General features: G+C 37.5%; 1 protein-coding gene across 3 annotated transcripts in view; it reads left to right on the top strand.

Annotated features, from left to right (window-relative positions):
- Positions 1–21620, top strand: part of NEK7 (NIMA related kinase 7) — a 147811-nt gene that overhangs the window by 109548 nt on the left and 16643 nt on the right. For all 3 annotated transcript variants that reach the window (XM_082857576.1, XM_082857575.1, XM_082857577.1), the window contains exons 8-9: positions 5530–5624; positions 9728–9841. In XM_082857576.1, the coding sequence (XP_082713702.1) occupies positions 5530–5624; positions 9728–9841 (209 nt within the window). The remainder of the gene's footprint in view (positions 1–5529; positions 5625–9727; positions 9842–21620) is intronic.

Genomic DNA, 21620 nt, shown 5'->3' with positions numbered 1-21620 from the left:
GCTAGGGGCCTCTGATACTGGTCCTTGTGCTGGACAAATACTTGAAACCTCTTGGGGGGAAATTGTGTTGTGGTTGTCGTTGTTGTTTGCGTTACAGGGTTGCTTGAACTCCTCTTTCCCTTTCAAAATGAGACAATGGTTCTCTGATTTTGTAATGTTGCCAGCTGAGTAAACGCATGGCCGTCCTTCCACCAGCATCAGAATTTTCACACTGGGGTCTCTTGAGTGTACAATTCATGCTCCCCACACTATTTCCAAGTGTGATATATCCTCTGATTACAACTCGGAAAATTAGTGTTCTTGAACCAGGCATGAAAGCAGTTTCATTTTTGGTGCCAAGTGCCACCTGTGGTCACGTGCTTGTCCTTCCCACACCTTCCCTAGCACCTCTCTGTGGGTCTTTCCTTGGCGTGTACCCCATCATAGTTCAGCGTGGTTTGGAGCCTTAAAGGCAGCATATGCCTGGTCAGTATTAAAGACTACTTTCACTGATTTATTTTTAACTTGCAGTCCTTTCTTGACTTAAATAATCAGGCTGGGAAGAAGCTGTTATCTAATTGTAAACTGTGCATGTTTAACCTCTCAGCTACCATAAAAAGTATCTATTTGAAGCAGAGTAGCTGCAGAGAAGCACTGAACCCTGACCCTCACTCCTGGCCTTTGGTGTGTACATGCTGAGACTTGTAGAAGAGTTCTCTGCTGCTTAATTTGGAAAGATACAGACTTTTTTTCCCAGTCTTATTTCACAGTCGTCAATTTTAATGAAATAACTTTAAATGCAAGGGGCAGAATGACCTGGCTTGAATTCTACATCCACACCTTACTAGCTTTGTGATCTTTGGCAAATTACCTGACTTCCTTTTGCGTCCTCTCTACAACAAGAATAATAGTAGTAACATCTCATTAAACTACCTCTTGGGGACTCCTCTGATGGCGCAGTGGTTAAGAATACACCTGCCAATGCAGGGGACACGGGTTCGAGCCCTGGTCCGGGAAGATCCCACATGCCACGGAGCAGCTAAGCCCGTGCGCCGCAACTACCAAGCCTGCAGTCTAGAGCCCACGAGCCACAACTACTGAGCCCTCGTGCCACAACTACTGAAGCCCGCGTGCCTAGAGCCTGTGTTCCGCAACAAGAGAAGCCACCGCAATGAGAAGCCCGTGCACCGCAGCGAAGAGTAGCCCCGCACACCGCAACTAGAGAAAGCCCGTGCGCAGCAACGGAGACCCAATGCGGCCAAAAATAAAATAAATAAAATAATTCATAAACCACCTCATGATAGCCCCCATTTCACTAGCCAGTGAGCCCCATGAAGACAAGGATTCAGCCTGTTTACTTCTGTCTCCCCAGCACCTAGAACAGTGTGGGCCCTGATAAACTGTTAAAAAGCTCAGCAAGGTAACACATGTGATCCATTTAACACAGTGCCTGGAGCAGAGAAACAGTAACTAGAAAATTTTCTGGGTTTTTAAATGTTATCAGTTACACTTGAAAGATGAAAAATTTATTTAACAAACGTCTTTTGTAGAAGAAATATTGATCTACCACTCAGCCATTCTATACTGACCTCAGATAATACTCCTTACAATTAAGTAAATTTGGCCTCCATGGCGTCTGCCAACATAATTTCTGGGCTGGCTTAAGAGTATGAAGGAAAAAACGAAAATTAATTCCTATTCCCTGAAGTTGTGTGTGTTTGTGTGTGTGTGTGTGTGTGTTTAAATCAAATTGAGGTTTAAGATGAATTGTGTCCTTTCAGTTCTCCCAACAAGGAATGTTCAAAGCTTTCTTTTCTGCAGTTTGTTCTGAGAGAAAGAAGCAACATTTCTAAACTGAATTTGCTTGTTTCTACCCTCTGACGTAAAACATTTCAGTCAACTGTCCTAGGTAATAGTTTAAAACAGGAATATATTACTTTTTTCCACTTCACTTTCTGTATGGGTGTTTGCAGGGTTTTTATGAGTGCTGGAGAATTTGAGAGCAAAGGGATCTCAGAAACGATCTCATCTTCTTCATCACTGCACCTTACAGATGAGGAAAGTAATAAAAAGAGAAGTTAAGTGGTCCTAGTTAGTTGGTGGCAAAGGTAACATGTGAAACAGATTTCCTGACCTTTGACTGATTTTTCCTTTCCTCCCTTACTTAAAACAAAACAAAAAAATAGCAACCCAAATCTAACCACATAAAAAGATGCTTCAGTGGTTCTATTATTTTTTCTCATTCAAGTCTTTGCAGAAATTGCTAAATGTTTATAAACTATTGAAAAAATTCTGTATGTAACTTACTCTGATGAATTGAAAGTTATTAGTTTATTCTATAATAGCATGTTAACAGAAGTTTTTGACTTTCTTAAACATATTGTAGAACTTGGCAAAAACCAGTCTTCATTTTGTTAAGGATACATTTTAGGATGTATTTATTGTTAATAGAGTACTTCCCATGTAAAACTTTTCTCATATAGCTAGAATAAGTCAATTAACATAATGGATTTTTTAAAAATATTTGAATGACTGTCTTACTATAAAGAAGGGTCAGATAGCATTTTCAGTTGTTAACAATTTTCCTCTAGTATCAGACTTTCTGTGTTTTATAATGTTATCATCCGTTTCTTACTCACTTTTACTCCTGTCAGGAGGTTAAAATGACATAAGTATCTGCTGCAGTGAAATATATTCCCGTTTTACCTCCAGCCACGCATTCTGGAAAGACTAGTGGAATCATGCGTCCTGCCGTCTGAGGCTCCTCAACGCACAGTACTTTGCGTGGTCGTTTTAGTGTCTAATCGTGTCACTCTGCACCGCCCCCTTGTCTTGTACAGTCGTTAAGAAGTCACCACATTCTTGAGGCAACAGCACTAATACACACAGCTGTCATGAATTTTAGAAAAAAAGGTTTTTAGGAAATAATCATGTATTCATTAAGTTTGAAATGTGGAGAACGTCTCACTGCATTTAAACGCATTTCGCATTTTCCTGGGCACTTAAACTTTGCGGCTCTGTGCCCAGTAGAGACGGGCGAGGATGGGCAGGGGCCCAGCCTGTGCTCAGTGTCGGCGTCCAGGACGGAGGCGCCCTGCGGGGGCAGGTCGGGGAGGCATGGGGGGGGGGGGCAAGACCTGCCTCTCGCACCCAGGCTCAGCGCTTAGTGATGAGTCTGTCCCATCAGTAATCATAGTGCAAGAGGCAGACTTTCTCCTTTCCCACTTAATGACGCTTTTGGACATGATGTGTCGGTCAGAGAGGTGAGTAGCATACTCAGATTTCCATTTTATTATATACGCAAGATACACATAATTGAAATACCCAAACATGCGTATTTAGTATAAAGACGCTGGTTGCTGGTAATATGAAGGAGAACCCTCGTCTGGGTTTAAAGCCGCAGCGTTAACTCTGTGTGTAACTGTTGGTAATGACCTCCAGCAGCGCCCTAAGAGGCTCTTCTGTACCTTGCAGTTTTTCAGGATTTAGGTTTAGTTTAGTGGGATTCCTAATCATCCCGCTTCTCTGCCTCCTTGGCTCTCAGGCCGGCCGTGTGTTGGGTCTGTGTGGCAGTTAAGGTGTGATGCTGGGGCTAATCTCTGTAAAATGCAAGCATTTGTTCTTCTTTTTCCCTCTCATCAATCTTTCACACTCACATCAAACCCCTAATGTATCAGCAGGTTTCCCAGAGCTACTGGTTAAAATTACCTTTGCTTTTGGTAAACTCTGAACCTTCAAGCCTCACTGTTTTCAGTTGCCCCCTGTGGATTCCGTGAAGCCTCTCTCTGCACATCCCTCACTGCCAGTCACTGGCTTCACGTCCGGGAGCCTGTACAGAGCCATTTATTATTCCAGCTGTACCCCTCCCCCCTTGAATGGAGAGCGTTCAGTATGCCCACAGTTGGTGTCACTTGTGAAAACTACAAGTGGAAGGGGCCACAGCGCCCAAAGCTGCAGAGCTTGTGTTTATCTGACTCAATAATAATGCAAATTCTTTAAACCTAGCCGTTTCTAAAAGTTTCTTGGCTTTTCTCACCCTTAGAGAATTTGGCAAACTCACTTGTTTGTCTTCAGAGGAAATGCTGCAATTAAATCATTTTTTTCTTAAAGTTTGCCTCAAATATCATGTCCGAATACTTCATACTTTAAATTTCTTTTATCCTCCTGTTTGCATACTCCTTTTTTCACTTCTTCAGTTCTGTAAGTACCTCCCTTTCATCCATTCTGACTAGGACCATCCATTACTAGGAAAAATGGATTCCAGTATAGATAGGATTTCTTGTGAATCGCTGGTTCATGATGTTTTCAGCTTTTAGCCCAGCATAGTTTCCACACAGCCGTTAGGTTATAACTTCATTCTTTTGGAAGAAGAGGATGATGCCTTTGAGGATGATGCTTTGACTGTTGATGTGCCTCTTCTTGTTGCCTCTGACGAAACACCGCTGTTCAGCATTCTGAGTTACACTCTCATTAGATTTACTAACTCCTAGGGAGTACTTAAAAATTAGTAGAAGAAGGGAATGTGCTTTTCTCTGTGAGCAGCAGCATAGTTTTGGTAGCTGTTGCCTCAAGCAAGTAAAATTTCTAAATATTGTTCTCAAACTTTGATTTTCTATTTGGCAAAAAGCCTTAGGCAGATGGTGAAATAATAGTCATCTAAGTTTGAGACTTAAGATATTCACTTCCAAAGTCACTTCAATGTTTTTTACCCTTCAAAATATAATGTATATGTCTTACTTATTTTAAGATATTTAATACATTTTAAATTAAATGTATTATATTAGCATTCCTTATATTATGTTCACATTTTCTAAAATGGTCATAAAAAACCAAAAAATGTACTCACACATCGAAACAAGCAAACCCCCAAATTATCCGGAGTATCTTGTCTCTATAAAGTTCTCACTAGCAATAGTCTCGGACATTTTTTCAGAGATGTCAGTGACTTTTCACATATGTTATTATATAACCCTTTGATGTACAAAAGTCTGTTTTATTCTTTCTAAAGTGGGAGTAAGGTACTGAAGGTTAATGATTATATCATTTGTAATTTTAAGAGTCACAACAATGTTCTAAGGGATGTTTCTGTAAAAGTTAATAAGTATGATTTATTTATATGTACTCTACTCAATTATGTATTGCTGTTTATTTTAAAATTATTATATCATCATGTTTAATTATTTGGGATATACAAGCCATGTTTAAAAAAATCAAGAAATGAAATCAATGTGAGTCACTTAGTAGATTTTTGTGTTAGAATTCCTTTCTTTTTCTTTAGTTATGCTCCCTAGATTCTCCCTGAATTGATCAAAAGGAAATAAAGTGTAACCCACCACACCCTTTTTAAAGTGGGATAGTTGTAAACATGCTGTTCAAGGATCAGGGAGGAAAGAGGAAGTTTAAAAGTTTTGAGTATTCCCCAGCGCAATCTTCTGATCCTAATGAATTATTTTGATGACATTTTAAATCTGGAATTTTGGATGTAATTTCTTAGCACAGCGGCATCTTCATTCTTTTCCTTCTCTTGTTTTATTTGGTTTCTTTCTGCAGTGGGTACACCTTATTACATGTCTCCAGAGAGAATACATGAAAATGGGTACAACTTCAAATCTGACATCTGGTCCCTTGGCTGTCTACTGTATGAGGTAGGTAATGGTGATAAATTCCATATATTGAAGAGGTTTTACTTGCTGGAATATATTTCCCCTATCCTAATAGTATATAGTTATTTTTTTCTGGGTGATGTTTAAGAATTAGCTTTTTAATTATGAGGAAGTTAATTCATTGACTTAGTAACTGTTCGTATAATGAAATTTAGTAGCTGTACATTTCTACACATTTACTTCCTCTAATATAATTTTAAATTGTTTCCTTTTGATGGGAGTTTTATTTCTTAAATGTTTTTTATGTTAATATAATGTTGCTATATAATCTTACTTATAAAAATACACATTTGAAGATCTACTAAAAAAAAAAAAACTGTTGCCCATGCATAACAGGATGGATATAATAGAATGGATGTAAAATATGAAAGCATAGTAAATAGCTTTGTCACTTTTTTTTTTCACTTTTATGTAGATTAATTCAGCTTTAAGGATAGTTTGTAGACAGATAATTCTTCTAGGTTATCACTTAGTTTCCGTGAGTAACGGTTTATATTGGTAAAGCTCAGTGAAATACTCTCTCACCTGTTCTACTGGTGATAATTTATCAAAGGAAGATGGAATCATGTAGATAGATCCTCTAGCAAGTATTGCAGTGTGACAGTTTGAGTGAAGAGAAGAAAGCATGCTATGAGCATATTTTATATTCATGTTATATAGTAATGGTATCAGAGAACACTCATGCTAGGGACTTCTGTAATTTACTTCTTTAATTGAATGGTAATTTTCCTAGGAATGTAGGCTTTCAGTCAAAGCTGTTAACTAAAACTTAACCTACATCTCGGTAACTCTTTTAATAAAATAAAATGAAGGAAAATAATACATTGAATCATTTTCATATTTTAAGGTATACAAAGGAAATCTGAACTGGATAGGTAGAAACCAGTGTATTTCTTACTCTTTATTTTATGTCTCTTGTCTTCCTGACTTAAAGGAAATATATGATGAGATCATCTATTTTAATTGTTCCACCTTTACTTGGAAGTAGAGCAGCAGAAGGTTTTTTAAAATGTGTATCATAATCTTTAATTATTATTTTACAGATTGCAGGTTCAAATTTCCTTAATTTAAGGAACCTGAGATTGTTTATTTTGTTCTTCCTACTAAATAAACTAATGACCACTTTAAAAGAAAGATTTTTAAAATGTTCTTAAAGAACATCCTTAGGATAATTTTTATTAAGAAAAGTTATGAATTAGTGATAGAACAAAATACATGTTTGTACGTATTCACATGAGATTAAAAGAGATTTATGCTTACTATATTATATTATGTTAATAGGTTGGAACAGTGTTGCACTGATTTGATTATATTAAGTTATTGTGAAGTTTAAAAGGCACTTTGTACATTTTAAAATATTTTATACCTGTTTAGGTGACCTTAGATTCCTTCAGGCCGTAGTCTAATAATATTATCAAAGCAACATTTTCCCTTTATACACCTAAAAGTAAACAGCAAATTGGTTTCCACTAAAGAAATTAAATTTAGCAATGAAAAAGAAAAAGTTCAGTTGAGGTAATAAGCATTTTTTGGGAAGTTTGCTAATTATTGTAGGACCAGCAGACTCCCATGTCAAAACTGAAATAATTCTTCACATTCTGGATTTGCCTTTGAGAGGCAGTGTCCCATTTTTATGTATACTTGAACACCAAAATAAAAATTATTTCTTTGGACACTCCTCCATTCATGTGTGTTACGTGTTGTGGATGGTTCTGAGTTACAGTATTTAACATGGTAACATTAGTTTTCAGCTCAGCACATTTCCTCAGTTGCTCTGTGCAGGTGATTGGGAAGAACTAGAATTTTTCTAAGGATTTAATTTACCTTGATGCTGTATATCTTTCTGGTTCTGTATTAATAGAATGCCAATAAAAATGCCCAGTAGTTTAGCTTTAAAAAATTGGCCATAGCGTCACATCGATATTTTATATTGTATTCCACTAAGAATTTACCATTCACAACGAAGGAGTGGGAAGGCTTTTTTGAAAACGTATTTTAAACTCAGAAAATTAGACTTTCAGATATTCCTGAAACCTAAAAAAAAAAAAAACTAGCAGTACAGTTTTAATTGATATGCAACAAAGTAGACTTTACTAATTAAAATCAAGATGCTGTGCTTTTGCTACACGGACCTTTACATGGAAAAGTAGGTTTTACACATTTCCTTTATTGTTCAGTGCAGCAATTGCATCCTTCCAGGGTTGTAGGTTGGTGGCTTACAGTTCAAAAAAAAAAGAGAGCTGCCACCAGCCCCAAAGACAGACAGTGGGCTTTCGTCCCTCCAACACCCCCAGAATACTAATCAGGGAAGTCGGACCCTGGAGGTCAGGGAGCAAGTCAATCATTCTAGCGATCGTCTCAGTGTGGAGGATCAAATTAGCCTGAAAAATTCAGCTGCTGGGAGGAGAGGGCGAGCAGCTGTCAGGGGCAGCATCGAGATGCACTAATGAACCAGATGAATAGTGCAAAAGCTTGAAAATAAAAACAGGACAGTTGACATTTTTCATCTGTCAAAGCAGGAGATGCATGAAAATATACTATTCCTGTTTAACTCCTTAGGGGACATTCAGATTTTTTTTTTTTAACACTGCAGTATTGAGACAAAAGTACTGTAATGAACTCCTGGCACATGATAATGAATATACGGACGTTTACTTAGGGTTTTTGCAAACACGGAGAGACAGTAGTTTATACACACAGTCTATTTTTCAAGGGGGGCATTTTAAAGATTGTGTTTTATCATAAAGTGTCCTTGCATTTCAACAAAACATGTTATTATTATTGTAGCCCCTCTTCTAGAAATTTCCTCTCAAATGGAGTGGAAATTTGTATGTTTAGGGACATGCACCTTGTTCGGGGGTTTCTTCTCTTCGTGGGGAACACCTGTTCCTAAGGCGGTTTTGCAGGAGATCTAGGAAAGGGCTGCCGGGCGGCTCTGAGCTCTGCTTCCCCCCCAGCCCCGCGGTCCAGGCCGGGAAGGAGTTAAGCTCTGCCTGCAGCGGCCCAGACAGATGAGAGCCATTCGCAGCTCATGTGTCCCCGCCGACGCCCACCCCACCGAGGAGCACTGCTCGGCCCAGCGTGTTGCACGCACGCCCAGCCTGTCTGGGGAATGTACACATTGTCCTTCCAAAATCAAACTTATTAGCACATGTAGAAAAGGGTGACTGACTTGGGGGCAGCGTCGTACTCCGTGTTGTAGTCTCGCGCCCGCAGTTCAAAGATTCAGGAGGCGAACATTTTCAATTGAATTTTTAGTTTGTAACCCTGCTAACCGCAGTCCTTGCTCACACCTGAAATCAGGTCAAGTTAGAACCTGGTCTTAAAGTTAAATTCAATAATGTCTTTTTAAAAGGCATTCATTCTTAGAGTCGTTTTTTTTTCCTACATAAAAATCTCATTTGGATGCCTTGAAGTAGCGGCTAGACTCCTAGGGCTTTTGAGCACATTTCGTGTTTTCGAGACATCATCAAAAAAGAAAAGCAGTTCTAATTCATTGTGAACTAGTTGAGGATCAGTTATAACATTCAGACTGAGAAGACATTTTTTATCTCAAAATAACCTTTTCCTACAGAAACTGTCGTGTGAAATAAAATGCTATGTGTTCTGTTCCCCAAACATTGCTAGATTATAATTCAGTTTTAACTTCAGTTTCATTTTTGTTGTATTGTGACCATTACATGGTTGATATATACCAGTGATGTCTGTCTAGTCATGAGATATACTAGTCGTTCCTGTAGCATTGTATTTACAAAGAGTCTTAAGTTATTTTCTTATTCTTCTAATACTGTTTTATACTGCATATGTGTGCGTGTGTATATGTTTAAATAATTATATGCTAACCATTTCTCCCTTTTAGGGAAGTTTAAATGTTGAAAATAATAACCAAAAATTGAAGTAAGACTTTTTAGGACTTACTCAGTAATTCTCTGAAAAGGATATTCATGAAACACAAAATGCCTACAGAACTTTATTTAAAGTATTTGTAATTACCCCCCCCACCCCCCCGCAGTGTAATATACTTGATGAAATCTCCCTTAAAGTTACCATGTAACTATATCAGTTTCATTGGGAGCATTTTACAGATGGCTGCGTTACAGAGTCCTTTCTATGGCGACAAAATGAACTTGTACTCGCTGTGTAAGAAGATAGAGCAGTGTGACTACCCACCTCTTCCTTCAGATCACTATTCAGAGGAGGTAAGTCATTTTTCAGTCATGCGTTCATGTTGTTCATTTTGCTGATGTTTGCATTTTATTATAGAATCTTCTTTTATCCATTGATACAAATGACAAGTACAGGTGGCAGAAAGAGCACCTTCATTCCGTTTTCCTTCTCTCGGAGGCTTGGCTGTTAGAGAGGTGACCACAGTTAGTTCATCACGTGGAAAGGAACACAGCACAGCACGTGGTGTGACACCGGCCACTTCCTATGTGGGATAGGAAGAGCGGCTGACTGCAGCCTCCTAAACACGGCAGAGGGCAGAATTAATGCCGAAGCCAGGCTATGGACGACCAGCATGTCCAGTGGCCCCTCTTAACAGGGTCCCTCCTCATGCCTATGGTCTCAGAGCAGCACACAGTTGTAACTTTCTCTTCTGGCACCACTTCCTTCCCTCCCTCCGGCCCATGTTTTCCCAGAGCGGAAGCAAACATCTCTCAGCTGCATGCCTCTCAGTCTTATTCTTTCAGCTTTACCCTCCTTCCTTTTGCTTTTACAAGATCTGTCCCATCACCACCTCACTGCTGCAGTCAGATTCCTGTAGGAAATGTTTGTGCTTATCACCGTAGATGTGGTAAAAAGTACATTGGGTAGAATTGAAAATCTTAGAGGACTTTACCTTGTTAAGATCTGAACTGGATCCTTGCTTGCTTTGGGAGCCCACTGAAATGAGTTGTTTGGGCTCCACCCAACATCCAGTTTTTCATTGAACAAAACATCTCCCATTTTTGCCTAATGCATCATGATTTTATCTATATTTAAGGAGGAGATATGCAGAATAGCAGTGTCTCAGGTTAACTAAGTGTGTTCACATAACTGTTTTTGGAAAGCTCACTGGGGACCCACCCAGAGAAACCACTGTTTTAGGACATCTCACCTGCTCATGAGCAGCAGATGTTTTGCCCAAGGAAAATGGAAAGGGGCAAAGGAAAAATATGAAACAATTATAATGTTCACCTTTTAGGTGGTCTTAGCACTCTTTCTATGTGAAATGAATGCAGTCGGTTCCAATTTTATATAAGGAAGAGTGAGTCCATGTAACTTGAATAATAGATATCTCTAAAGAATTTTTACCATATGTAAGGCATTTGTGGTCCTAGGATGTTGAAAGTACCTTTTTTTTTTTCTAATAGTTTTGATATTGATAATCAATGACGCTTGGTTTTTTTGTTTCACAGCATTGGTATTCAGGTAATTAGAACAAACTCTTATCAAGGCAGTGGTGGTAATTTAGAAGTATTATCTTTATTTGATGTTAATGCTATTATGTTAGCCATTTTTAATTACTATTTTGGGTATAGAATATAAATACGGCACTTCACAAAGCCAACTTCAGAACTCTCGGCCTGGAAATACAGTAGGGTGTGAATAGTCATGCAAAATGATAGCGAGAATGTCAGGGGCCGTCCTTTGTTGTGTCATTCATGCTGTCTTCTTTTTTCCACGAAGCGCATGAATATTTCACATATCTGCATCCTCATCCCCTATTCTTCTTGACTAATTTTCAGACTGTCTGAATTTGCATTTCACATGGTAGCTGATTAGGAGATGCCGAGTGCAGCAGTGAAGCCTCAGCAGGCGGTTGCCATGGTGACCTTCAGCAGGATTTTAATGATGATACCACTAGTGGTTCGTTGAAGTCGGCCTGCCTGCAGGGCTACTTCACTGCAGCTAAGTGTGAAGTTGGATTTGCGGATTCTCAGCCAAGGGGCAAATATCAAAGTCTGGCCCAGATAGAAGAAGGTCTTACGGTTGGGAAAGGAAAACAGATTACACTTTTTTACTTCACTCTATATAGTTACCAGTTTTGAAGAGAGATATAAAGCAAAACATGTTATATGATGTACTTTCCAAAAAAGATAGTACAGTCTCTCCGATTGGTAAAATTTGCTGTTGCACGATGATAAAACTGAAAGCTGTAATGCGTAGGTAAACAGGGAAACTAATTCTTACTGAAGAAATGAGATACAAAAAATACAGACTAATGATCTTACTTCAATCTGTTCAGTTATGTAGAAAAGTTCTCAGAATAAGAGCTTTGAAATGCAGATGTGCTTAATAAATATTTTCTCTCCTTCAGTAGGAACTCAATTTGTTTGGAAAATAATTATACAGAATTTATGGTAGCAAAAAACCTGAACAGACTTCATGCTGCCATACTTCAACGGTATCTTAATATTCCTTTATACAGTAGGCTTTACAGATCTTTTAAAAGTCTAAATTGCCATTTAGCTTTTTTAGTAGGGCAAAATTTAGGAAACAATGAAAAGTGAAGTATAAAGTTTTTCAACAGTGAACTTTTAGTTAAAAGACCAATCCATTAGGTGTCAATTTTATAGCTCAAATGCTAACAGACTCTATATCTGTTGGAAAACTAAACATTTTAAGCAAATTAATTTCCCACCACATATCTATTTGAAAACTTACCAAGTTGATTTAGCTACTGCTAAATTTTTAAGGCTCCTGCCCAAAGAGGACACACAGGGAGCATTTCATGAGAATAAAAGGCATGCCTGCCAACCAGCCTCAATTGATCAGAATCCTGAGGAGCTCTACAAGGTTTATTTCCAGATACAGTCATTCCATTTAGAACAGCTCAGAGTTTAAGAGCTTAGGATTTTTAAATTTCTTATAATCTAAGACATAGATACACTTCAGCATTAAAAACCAAAGCTGAGAAATAGTATCCTTTGGAAGAATAAACCTGTATGTCAGATATTTCCTTTTGAATTAAGTTGTTGTTATTATGTACAGTTTAGGATTCCAGACTGAATTATCTCAGCTGCACATGAATGATATTAGGAACGTATATATATTTGTAGCTGACTAAAGTATCTTATGACTTCTAGTGTTCAGTATTCTTTCCTTTTCTAGTAGTGATCTCATTCATGTAGCAATAGGGAATTACTGTACTTAACAATAAAAATATTGGGTCAAAAAAAAAAAGGTAGATATTTTCCCTGAGATACCTCTTAGTTTTAATTAAACTTGGTATTGTTGGTGATTAAGAAATTAACACCAGTGAAGCAGACATTTATTGAACATTTACTAAGTCCAAGGAGTTGTAATTCCCACGGCCCCTCGTAGTCTGGTCTGGGCTGAGCTCTCCTGGCGTTCTGATCACAGTGTACTCGCTTCTTTCCTGAACTCTGCCCATGCAGGTTGTACTAGAAGGCCCATGAATCTCCTCTTTCTGTGGGTGCTGCTTCCTTGTGTTGAAGCGCTCCTTGCCCTGTGCTTTATCAGGCAAACTCATTGTCTTTAGAACAAACCATGGCCGTCATCTTCCGCATAAAATTATCCTGCTCCCCTTTCTCCACCCCTCAAACCCTCCTCCCTTGGCAGCCACACTGCATTGTAACTGTTTTTTTCATTGAGGTAGAGTTGATTTACAGTATTATGTAAGTTGCAGGTGTACAACATAGTGATCCACAATTTTTAAAGGTTATACTCCATGTATAAGTATTATAAAATATTGGCTATACTCCCTGTGCTGTACAATATATCCTTGTAGCTTATTTATTTTATGCATAGTAGTTTGTGCTTCTTAATCCCCTTTTGTCCCTCCCTCTTCCCCACTGGTAACCACTCATTTGTTCTCTGTATCTGTGAATTTGTTTCTTTTTTGTTATAGCCACGTTTGTTTTCGTTTTTAGATTCCACCTGTAAGTTATGATGTACAGTATTTGTCTTTCTCTGTCTGACTTACTTCACTTAGCATAATACCCTCCAAGTCCACCCATCTTGTTGCAAATGGCAAAATTTCTTTCTTTGTTCTGGCTGAGTCGTATTCCATTGTGTATGTGTACCACGTCTTCTTTGCACATGTGGCTCCCCACTCCAGACTGTCTGGCTCCTGTAACTGCTTTTTATCTGTGTGTCTCTAGGGCCTGGCACACTAAAAAAGGTTCAGTGATTGATTGATTGATTGATCAATCAATTGAGCGAATGAGAGAGTGAGATTAAAGGAATAAATGAAAAGAATGAATGAACCAGTTAATGTCAATTGAATGAATGAATGTTCTTACAGAACTCTCTATGCAGTGAGGAAGAAAATTACTCAAAAGACAGGTCAGAGGTATGATGTTTCCTTTTATTGATGTTACCTGCTATATGATTTTTTTCATTGTGATAAGCAAGCAACATCATATCTGCAATGTCCAATGTCCATTACTAGGAAATAAGGCAAATAGATTTTTTTCCCTTCAGTTTCTATATTTAATTTCTTTGGGAGACACTGGAGTAATCATCAGAATTGTGCATTTTCACGATTGTTCACTAATTTATCTCAGGAGAATCTAAATTTTAAAAACAGTGAATAGTTTATTGAAAATCATTTATATAGAAAGTGTAAAGTGTGGTTCTCTACTGAGTTAGTTTCTTTTTAACCGATATTTGAAAATCTGAGCACTAACACAATGCGAAATATAGATTTGTGTCTTTAATTTTTTTTTTAATTAAAAAATCCTAGCATAGAGAATACACAGGAAAGGCTGAAGAGAATTTTGCCTCAGCAGATTGGAAGGAAGTTCTGAAAAGTTGAGTAAAGAGTTTGTAGATGAAAGTGAAAAATGGAAATGAGTAGAGTGAAGAAGAGTGTTCTCAGTCTGAGAAAACAGAGTGGGGAGAAATTAAATTGAAGATTTGAAAACCATACTTTAAGTAAAAAAGAAACTTAAGTGCCTGTAAGACATTGGTGAGATGGTTAAAGCTTTTTAATAAAGTGGACAGTGTTATGATAGCAGTGCTTGTGAATCTGACCTATTGTGGCAGATGCTTATCTGTGTAGTAGTAATTTTAAATTCATTATAAGTGACAGACTATTTTAGGACACAGTACTTGTGGTTACCTTGTAATTTTATATATGTGTGTGTATATATATATATATATATATTTTTTTTTTTTTTTTTTTTTTTTTTTTTGCCGTATGTGGGCCTCTCACTGTTGTGGCCTCTCCCGTTGCGGAGCACAGGCTCCGGACGCGCAGGCTCAGCGGCCATGGCTCACGGGCCAAGCCACTCTGTGGCATGTGGGATCTTCCCGGACCGGGGCACGAACCTGTGTCCCCTGCGTTGGCAGGCGGACTCTCAACCACTGCGCCACCAGGGAAGTCCATTGTAATTATATTTTTGAAAACTTGATAATTTAGTAGGTCTTACTACTTCTTTTATAGGTGAAGAAACCAAAATATAATATTGGAATCAAAATTATTAAACCATTAATCAGTTTTCACATTATTTAATGCCTCTCTTGTACATTAAATTTCTATGTGTTTTGTGGCTTTATACCTCCAGCCCACAGATAGAAAAATATCAGTTACTATTAAAACTCAGTTAATGGAACTACTTCTCAAATATGCAATTATCCTATAAAGTATCAGCCTAAAAGGTCACATCCAAAGAACTAATGGAGAATGGATGAAATCTCATAAACATTCACCTCCAAAATGATAATCTTTTTCTTTAACGTTATTAAATAACAATTTTTTTTTTTACTTTATTACTTCCATTATGATTTCTTCCTTTCTTAGACAATGCCACAATTCCCCCTCCTCCTTCTTTATTTTTTTTAAGTTAGAGAAATGGAAGGCAGGAGGGAGAGTTTTTTCCAGGAATAGTTCAGTGGTGCACACTGGCAAAGTCTTCCCTACCACTTCACTCAAATGCATACGAATTTCCAGCATCATTTTCATTGTTCTTTTTTTTTAAATTGAAGTGTAGTTGATTTACAACATTGTGTTTCAGGTGTACAGCAAAGTGATTCAGTTATATACATATATATTTTTCACATTATTTTCCATTATAGGTTATTACAAGATATTGAATATAGTTCCCTGTGCTATACAGTGGGTCCTTGTTGTTTACCTATTTTATGTATAATACTTTGTATCTGTTCATCCCAAACTCCTAGTTTATCCCTCCTTCCCTTCCTTCCTCTCCCTTTTGGTGACCGTACGTTTGTTTTCTGTCTGTGATTCCGTTTCTGTTTTGTATATAGATTCATTTGTATTATTTTTTAGGTTCCACATAGAAGTGTTGTATAATATTTGTCTTTCTCTGTCTGACTTACTTCACTTAGTATGATAATCTCCAGGTCCATCCATGTTAGTGCGAATGGGATTATTTCATTCTTTTTCATGGCTGAGTAATATTCCATTGTATATGTGTACCACTCCATCTTTATCCATTCATCTGTCAGTGGACACTTAGGTTGTTTCCATGTCTTGGCTGTTGTAAATAGTGCTGCTCTGAACATTGGGGTGCATGTAGCTTTTTGAATTAGACTTTTTGTCTCCTCTTCTGGATATATGCCCAGTAGTGGGTTGCTGGATCATATGGTAGTTCTATTTTTGGTTTTTTAAGGAACCTCCATACTGTTCTCCATAGTGGCTACACCAATGTACATTCCCACCAACAGTGTAGGGGGGTTCCCTTTTCTCCAACCCTCTCCAGCATTTGTTATCTGTGGACTTTTTGATGAGGCCATATGAGGTAATACCTCATCATGGCATTTTCATTATTCTTGAGACTAGGTAAGTATTGATTTTTCCAGAGTATTTAAAATATAAGGATTAAAAAGCTTGATCCTTTCTATGCTTGATTATATATGAATAACAAAATAATAATGATGAATTTTTAGTTGAACTAAACTGATTTCAGATATTTATAGGTTATTGTAGAGTAACTATATTTGCATGGCTTAAAATAAAATTGGAATACCTAAATTTGTTCAACTTCTGAAATCACCATTTTCTTTCACCCACATAAGAAGTTTCTTGTTAAAGAAGGAAGGTCTGCAGCATTATTCCCATTTTACACATGAGCAGACAGAGACCCAGAAGTAACAGAGCAAATACTAGACTCCAGGGCACCCCTCACGACATCCACTGCTTGTGCTGCAAGAGCAAAGGAAGCAGCCTTTGGAAGGAGAGTCTCAGGTCTACCCCAGGATCGTGGGCTCCTCAGTGCTCTCTTTTCTGTCCCCACCCTCACCCACCATGGCACCTGGGCGCCCCTTCCCGGGGGCACTGTGTCCCGGGCAGAGAGGCAGGGTCACAGCTCCCTCAGAGCACTCCTCTGCCTGGCCTGGCCGCAGCTTCTGGGCCACGCCACACTGAAGGGAAAGAATAAGGAACTTTTGCAGAAGGGTAGGAATGATTTTTACATATTAGAATGTGTAAAAACTGCTACATGTATTTCAAATAAGGTATCAGAAGTGTCGATCCATGACATGCTAAACAAAAAATGTTATGATTTGTTGTAATTTTATTGCTTCATTTCCCAAATGTTTACCCTTAAGGAAAGGAGAGCAAAGTACTAAGTGGAAGCCTTAAAAATTAAAACTGGCTTTTTAACCTAATACTTACAGGTAATTTCTGTTTATATTTAAATTCAGAATATGCTTAAAGAAGTTTTTTAAGTTGAGTCAGTAACAAAAAACATGACCTTTGTTTTAGCTCATAAAAGAGCTACTTTATGTAAATAAGAAAAAAAGATGAAAGTGCCAGGTACAGATTAGTTTTGCATATTTTGAAGTTAAACTATAGTTTATAAAACCTCTTATTCATTTGACCAGTCTAAATAGTTCTATTTTATAGTTGCTACCTTCACAAATTTTAATACAACTATATAAATTTCCTGGAGTTCTTACTGGAAGTTAACCATTGTTATTTAAACTGGTGCTAGAAGATTATTCCTAATACACTGTCCCAAGAATATTTAAATGAGGGACATTATATTATATGGCACAAATAATGTTTGGAAGTATATCTGTTTTCACACGTATTTCTCTAGTTCTTATAGTTATGTAATCCAATGCTAAGTGCGATGAGAGTGTTTTACTTTAAAATGTAGAATATCTAATAATATTAAATATAATCTATAACTGCGCCATTATTTGTTAAAATTAACATTGAGTGTTATCTCAAACACTTTTTTTTTTTCATTTTAACATCTTTATTGGAGTATAATTGCTTTACAATGGTATGTTAGTTTCAGCTTCACAACAAAATGAATCAGTTATATATATACAGATGTTCCCATATCTCTTCCCGCTGGCATCTCCCTCCCTCCCACCCTCCCTATCCCACCCCTCCAGGCGGTCACAAAGCACCTAGCTGATCTCCCTGTGCTATGCAGCTGCTTCCCACTAGCTATCTATCTTACGTTTGGTAGTGTATATATGTCCATGCCTCTCTCTCGCTTTGTCACTGTTTACCCTTCCCCCTCCCCATAGCCTCAGGTCCATTCTCTAGTAAGTCTGTGTCTTTATTCCTGTTTCACCCCTAGGTTTTCATGACATTTTTTTCTTAAATTCCATATATATGTGTTAGCATACGGTATTTGTCTCTCTCTTTCTGACTTACTTCACTCTGTATGACAGACTCTAGGTCTATCCACCTCATTACAAATAGCTCAATTTCGTTTCTTTTTATGGCTGAGTAATATTCCATTGTATATATGTGCCACATCTTCTTTATCCATTCATCTGATGATGGACACTTAGGTTGTTTCCATCTCTGGGCTATTGTAAATAGAGCTGCAATGAACATTTTGGTACATGACTCTTTTTGAATTATGGTTTTCTCAGGGTATATGCCCAGTAGTGGGATTGCTGGGTCATATGGTAGTTCTATTTGTAGTTTTTTAAGGAACCTCCATACTGTTCTCCACAGTGGCTGTATCAATTTACATTCCCACCAACAGTGTAAGAGGGTTCCCTTTTCTCCACACCCTCTCCAGCATTTATTGTTTCTAGATTTTTTGATGATGGCCATTCTGACTGGTGTGAGATGATATCTCATTGTCGTTTTGATTTGCATTTCTCTAATGATTAGTGATGTTGAGCATTCTTTCATGTGTTTGTTGGCAGTCTGTATATCTTCTTTGCAGAAATGTCTATTTAGGTCTTCTGCCCATTTTTGGATTGGGTTGTTTGTTTTTTTGTTATTAAGCTGCATGAGCTGCTTATAAATTTTGGAGATTAATCCTTTGTCAGTTGCTTCATTTACAAATATTTTCTCCCATTCTGAGGGTTGTCTTTTGGTCTTGTTTATGGTTTCCTGCACAAAAGCTTTTAAGTTTCATTAGGTCCCATTTGTTTATTTTTGTTTTTATTTCCATTTCTCTAGGAGGTGGGTCAAAAAGGACCTTGCTGTGATTTATGTCATAGAGTGTCCTGCCTGTGTTTTCCTCTAAGAGTTTGATAGTTTCTGGCCTTACATTTAGGTCTTTAATCCATTTTGAGCTTATTTTTGTGTATGGTGTTAGGGAGTGTTCTAATCTCATACTTTTACATGTAGCTGTCCAGTTTTCCCAGCACCACTTACTGAAGAGGCTGTCCTTTCTCCACTGTACATTCCTGCCTCCTTTATCAAAGATAAGGTGACCATATATGCGTGGGTTTATCTCTGGGCTTTCTATCCTGTTCCATTGATCTATATTTCTGTTTTTGTGCCAGTACCATACTGCCTTGATTACTGTAGCTTTGTAGTATAGTCTGAAGTCAGGAAGCCTGATTACTCCAGCTCCGTTTTTCGTTCTGAAGATTGCTTTGGCTATTCGGGGTCTTTTGTGTTTCCATACAAATTGTGAAATTTTTTGTTCTAGTTCTGTGAAAAATGCCAGTGGAAGTTTGATAGGGATTGCATTGAATCTGTAGATTGCTTTGGGTAGTGGAGTCATTTTCACAATGTTGATTCTTCCAGTCCAAGAACATGGTATATCTCTCCATCTATTTGTATTATCTTTAATTTCTTTCATCAGTGTCTTATAATTTTCTGTATACAGGTCTTTTGTCTCCTTAGGTAGGTTTATTCCTAGATATTTTATTCTTTTTGTTGCAATGGTAAATGGAAGTGTTTTCTTGATTTCACTTTCAGATTTTTCATCCTTAGTGTATAGGAATGCCAGAGATTTCTGTGCATTAATTTTGTATCCTGCTACTTTACCAAATTCATTGATTAGCTCTAGTAGTTTTCTGGTAGCATCTTTAGGGTTCTCTATGTATAGTATCATGTCATCTGCAAACAGTGACAGCTTTACTTCTTCTTTTCCGATTTGGATTCCTTTTATTTCCTTTTCTTCTCTGATTGCTGTGGCTAAAACTTCCAAAACTATGTTGAATAAGAGTGGTGAGAGTGGGCAACCTTGTCTTGTTCCTGATCTTAGTGGAAATGCTTTCAGTTTTTCACCGTTGAGGACGATGTTGGCTGTGGGTTTGTCATATATGGCCATTATTATGTTGAGGAAAGTTCCCTCTATGCCTGCTTTCTGCAGGGTTTTTATCATAAATGGGTGTTGAATTTTGTCAAAAGCTTTCTCTGCATCTATTGAGATGATCATATGGTTTTTCTCCTTCAATTTGTTAATATGGTGTATCACGTTGATTGATTTGCGTATATTGAAGAATCCTTGCATTCCTGGAATAAACCCCACTTGATCATGGTGTATGATCCTTTTAATGTGCTGTTGGATTCTGTTTGCTAGTATTTTGTTGAGGATTTTTGCATCTATGTTCATCAGTGATATTGGTCTGTAGTTTTCTTTCTTTGTGACATCCTTGTCTGGTTTTGGTATCAGGGTGATGGTGGCCTCGTAGAATGAGTTTGGGAGTGTTCCTCCCTCTGCTATACTTTGGAAGAGTTTGAGAAGGATAGGTGATAGCGCTTCTCTAAATGTTTGATAGAATTCGCCTGTGAAGCCATCTGGTCCTGGGCTTTTGCTTGTTGGAAGATTTTTAATCACAGTTTCAATTTCAGTGCTTGTGATTGGTCTGTTCATATTTTCTATTTCTTCCTGATTCAGTCTTGGCAGGTTGTGCCTTTCTAAAAATTTGTCCATTTCTTCCAGGTTGTCCATTTTATTGGCATAGAGTTGCTTGTAGTAATCTCTCATGATCTTTTGTATTTCTGCAGTGTCAGTTGTTACTTCTCCTTTTTCATTTCTAATTCTATGATTTCAGTCTTCTCCCTTTTTTTCTTGATGAGTCTGGCTAATGGTTTATCAATTTTGTTTATCCTTTCAAAGAACCAGCTTTTAGTTTTATTGATCTTTGCTATCGTTTCCTTAATTTCTTTTTCATTTATTTCTGATCTGATTTTTATGATTTCTTTCCTTCTGCTAACTTTGGGGTTTTTTTGTTCTTCTTTCTCTAATTGCTTTAGGTGCAAGGTTAGGTTGTTTATTCGAGATGTTTCCTGTTTCTTAAGGTAGGATTGTATTGCTATAAACTTCCCTCTTAGAACTGCTTTCGCTGCATCCCATAGATTTTGAGTTGTCGTGTCTCCATTGTCATTTGTTTCTAGGTATTTTTTGATTTCTTCAGTGATCACTTCGTTATTAAGTAGTGTATTGTTTAGCCTCCATGTGTTTGTATTTTTTACAGATCTTTTCCTGTAATTGATATCTAGTCTCATAGCATTGTGGTCAGAAAAGATACTTGATACAATTTCAATTTTCTTAAATTTACCAAGGCTTGATTTGTGACCCAAGATATGATCTATCCTGGAGAATGTTCCATGAGCACTTGAGAAAAATGTGTATTCTGTTGTTTTTGGATGGAATGTCCTATAAATATCAATTAAGTCCATCTTGTTTAATGTATCATTTAAAGCTTGTGTTTCCTTATTTATTTTCATTTTGGATGATCTGTCCATTGGTGAAAGTGGGGTTTTAAAGTCCTCTACTATGACTGTGTTACTGTCGATTTCCCCTTTTATGGCTGTTAGTATTTGCCTTATGTATTGAGGTGCTCCTA

The sequence above is a fragment of the Leucopleurus acutus genome (genome assembly GCF_964270905.1).
Source record: "Leucopleurus acutus genome assembly, chromosome: 2".
NCBI lineage: Eukaryota > Metazoa > Chordata > Mammalia > Artiodactyla > Delphinidae > Leucopleurus > Leucopleurus acutus.
The sequence above is the reverse complement of the archived record's forward strand: the minus strand, read 5'-3'. Positions and strand labels throughout refer to the sequence as shown.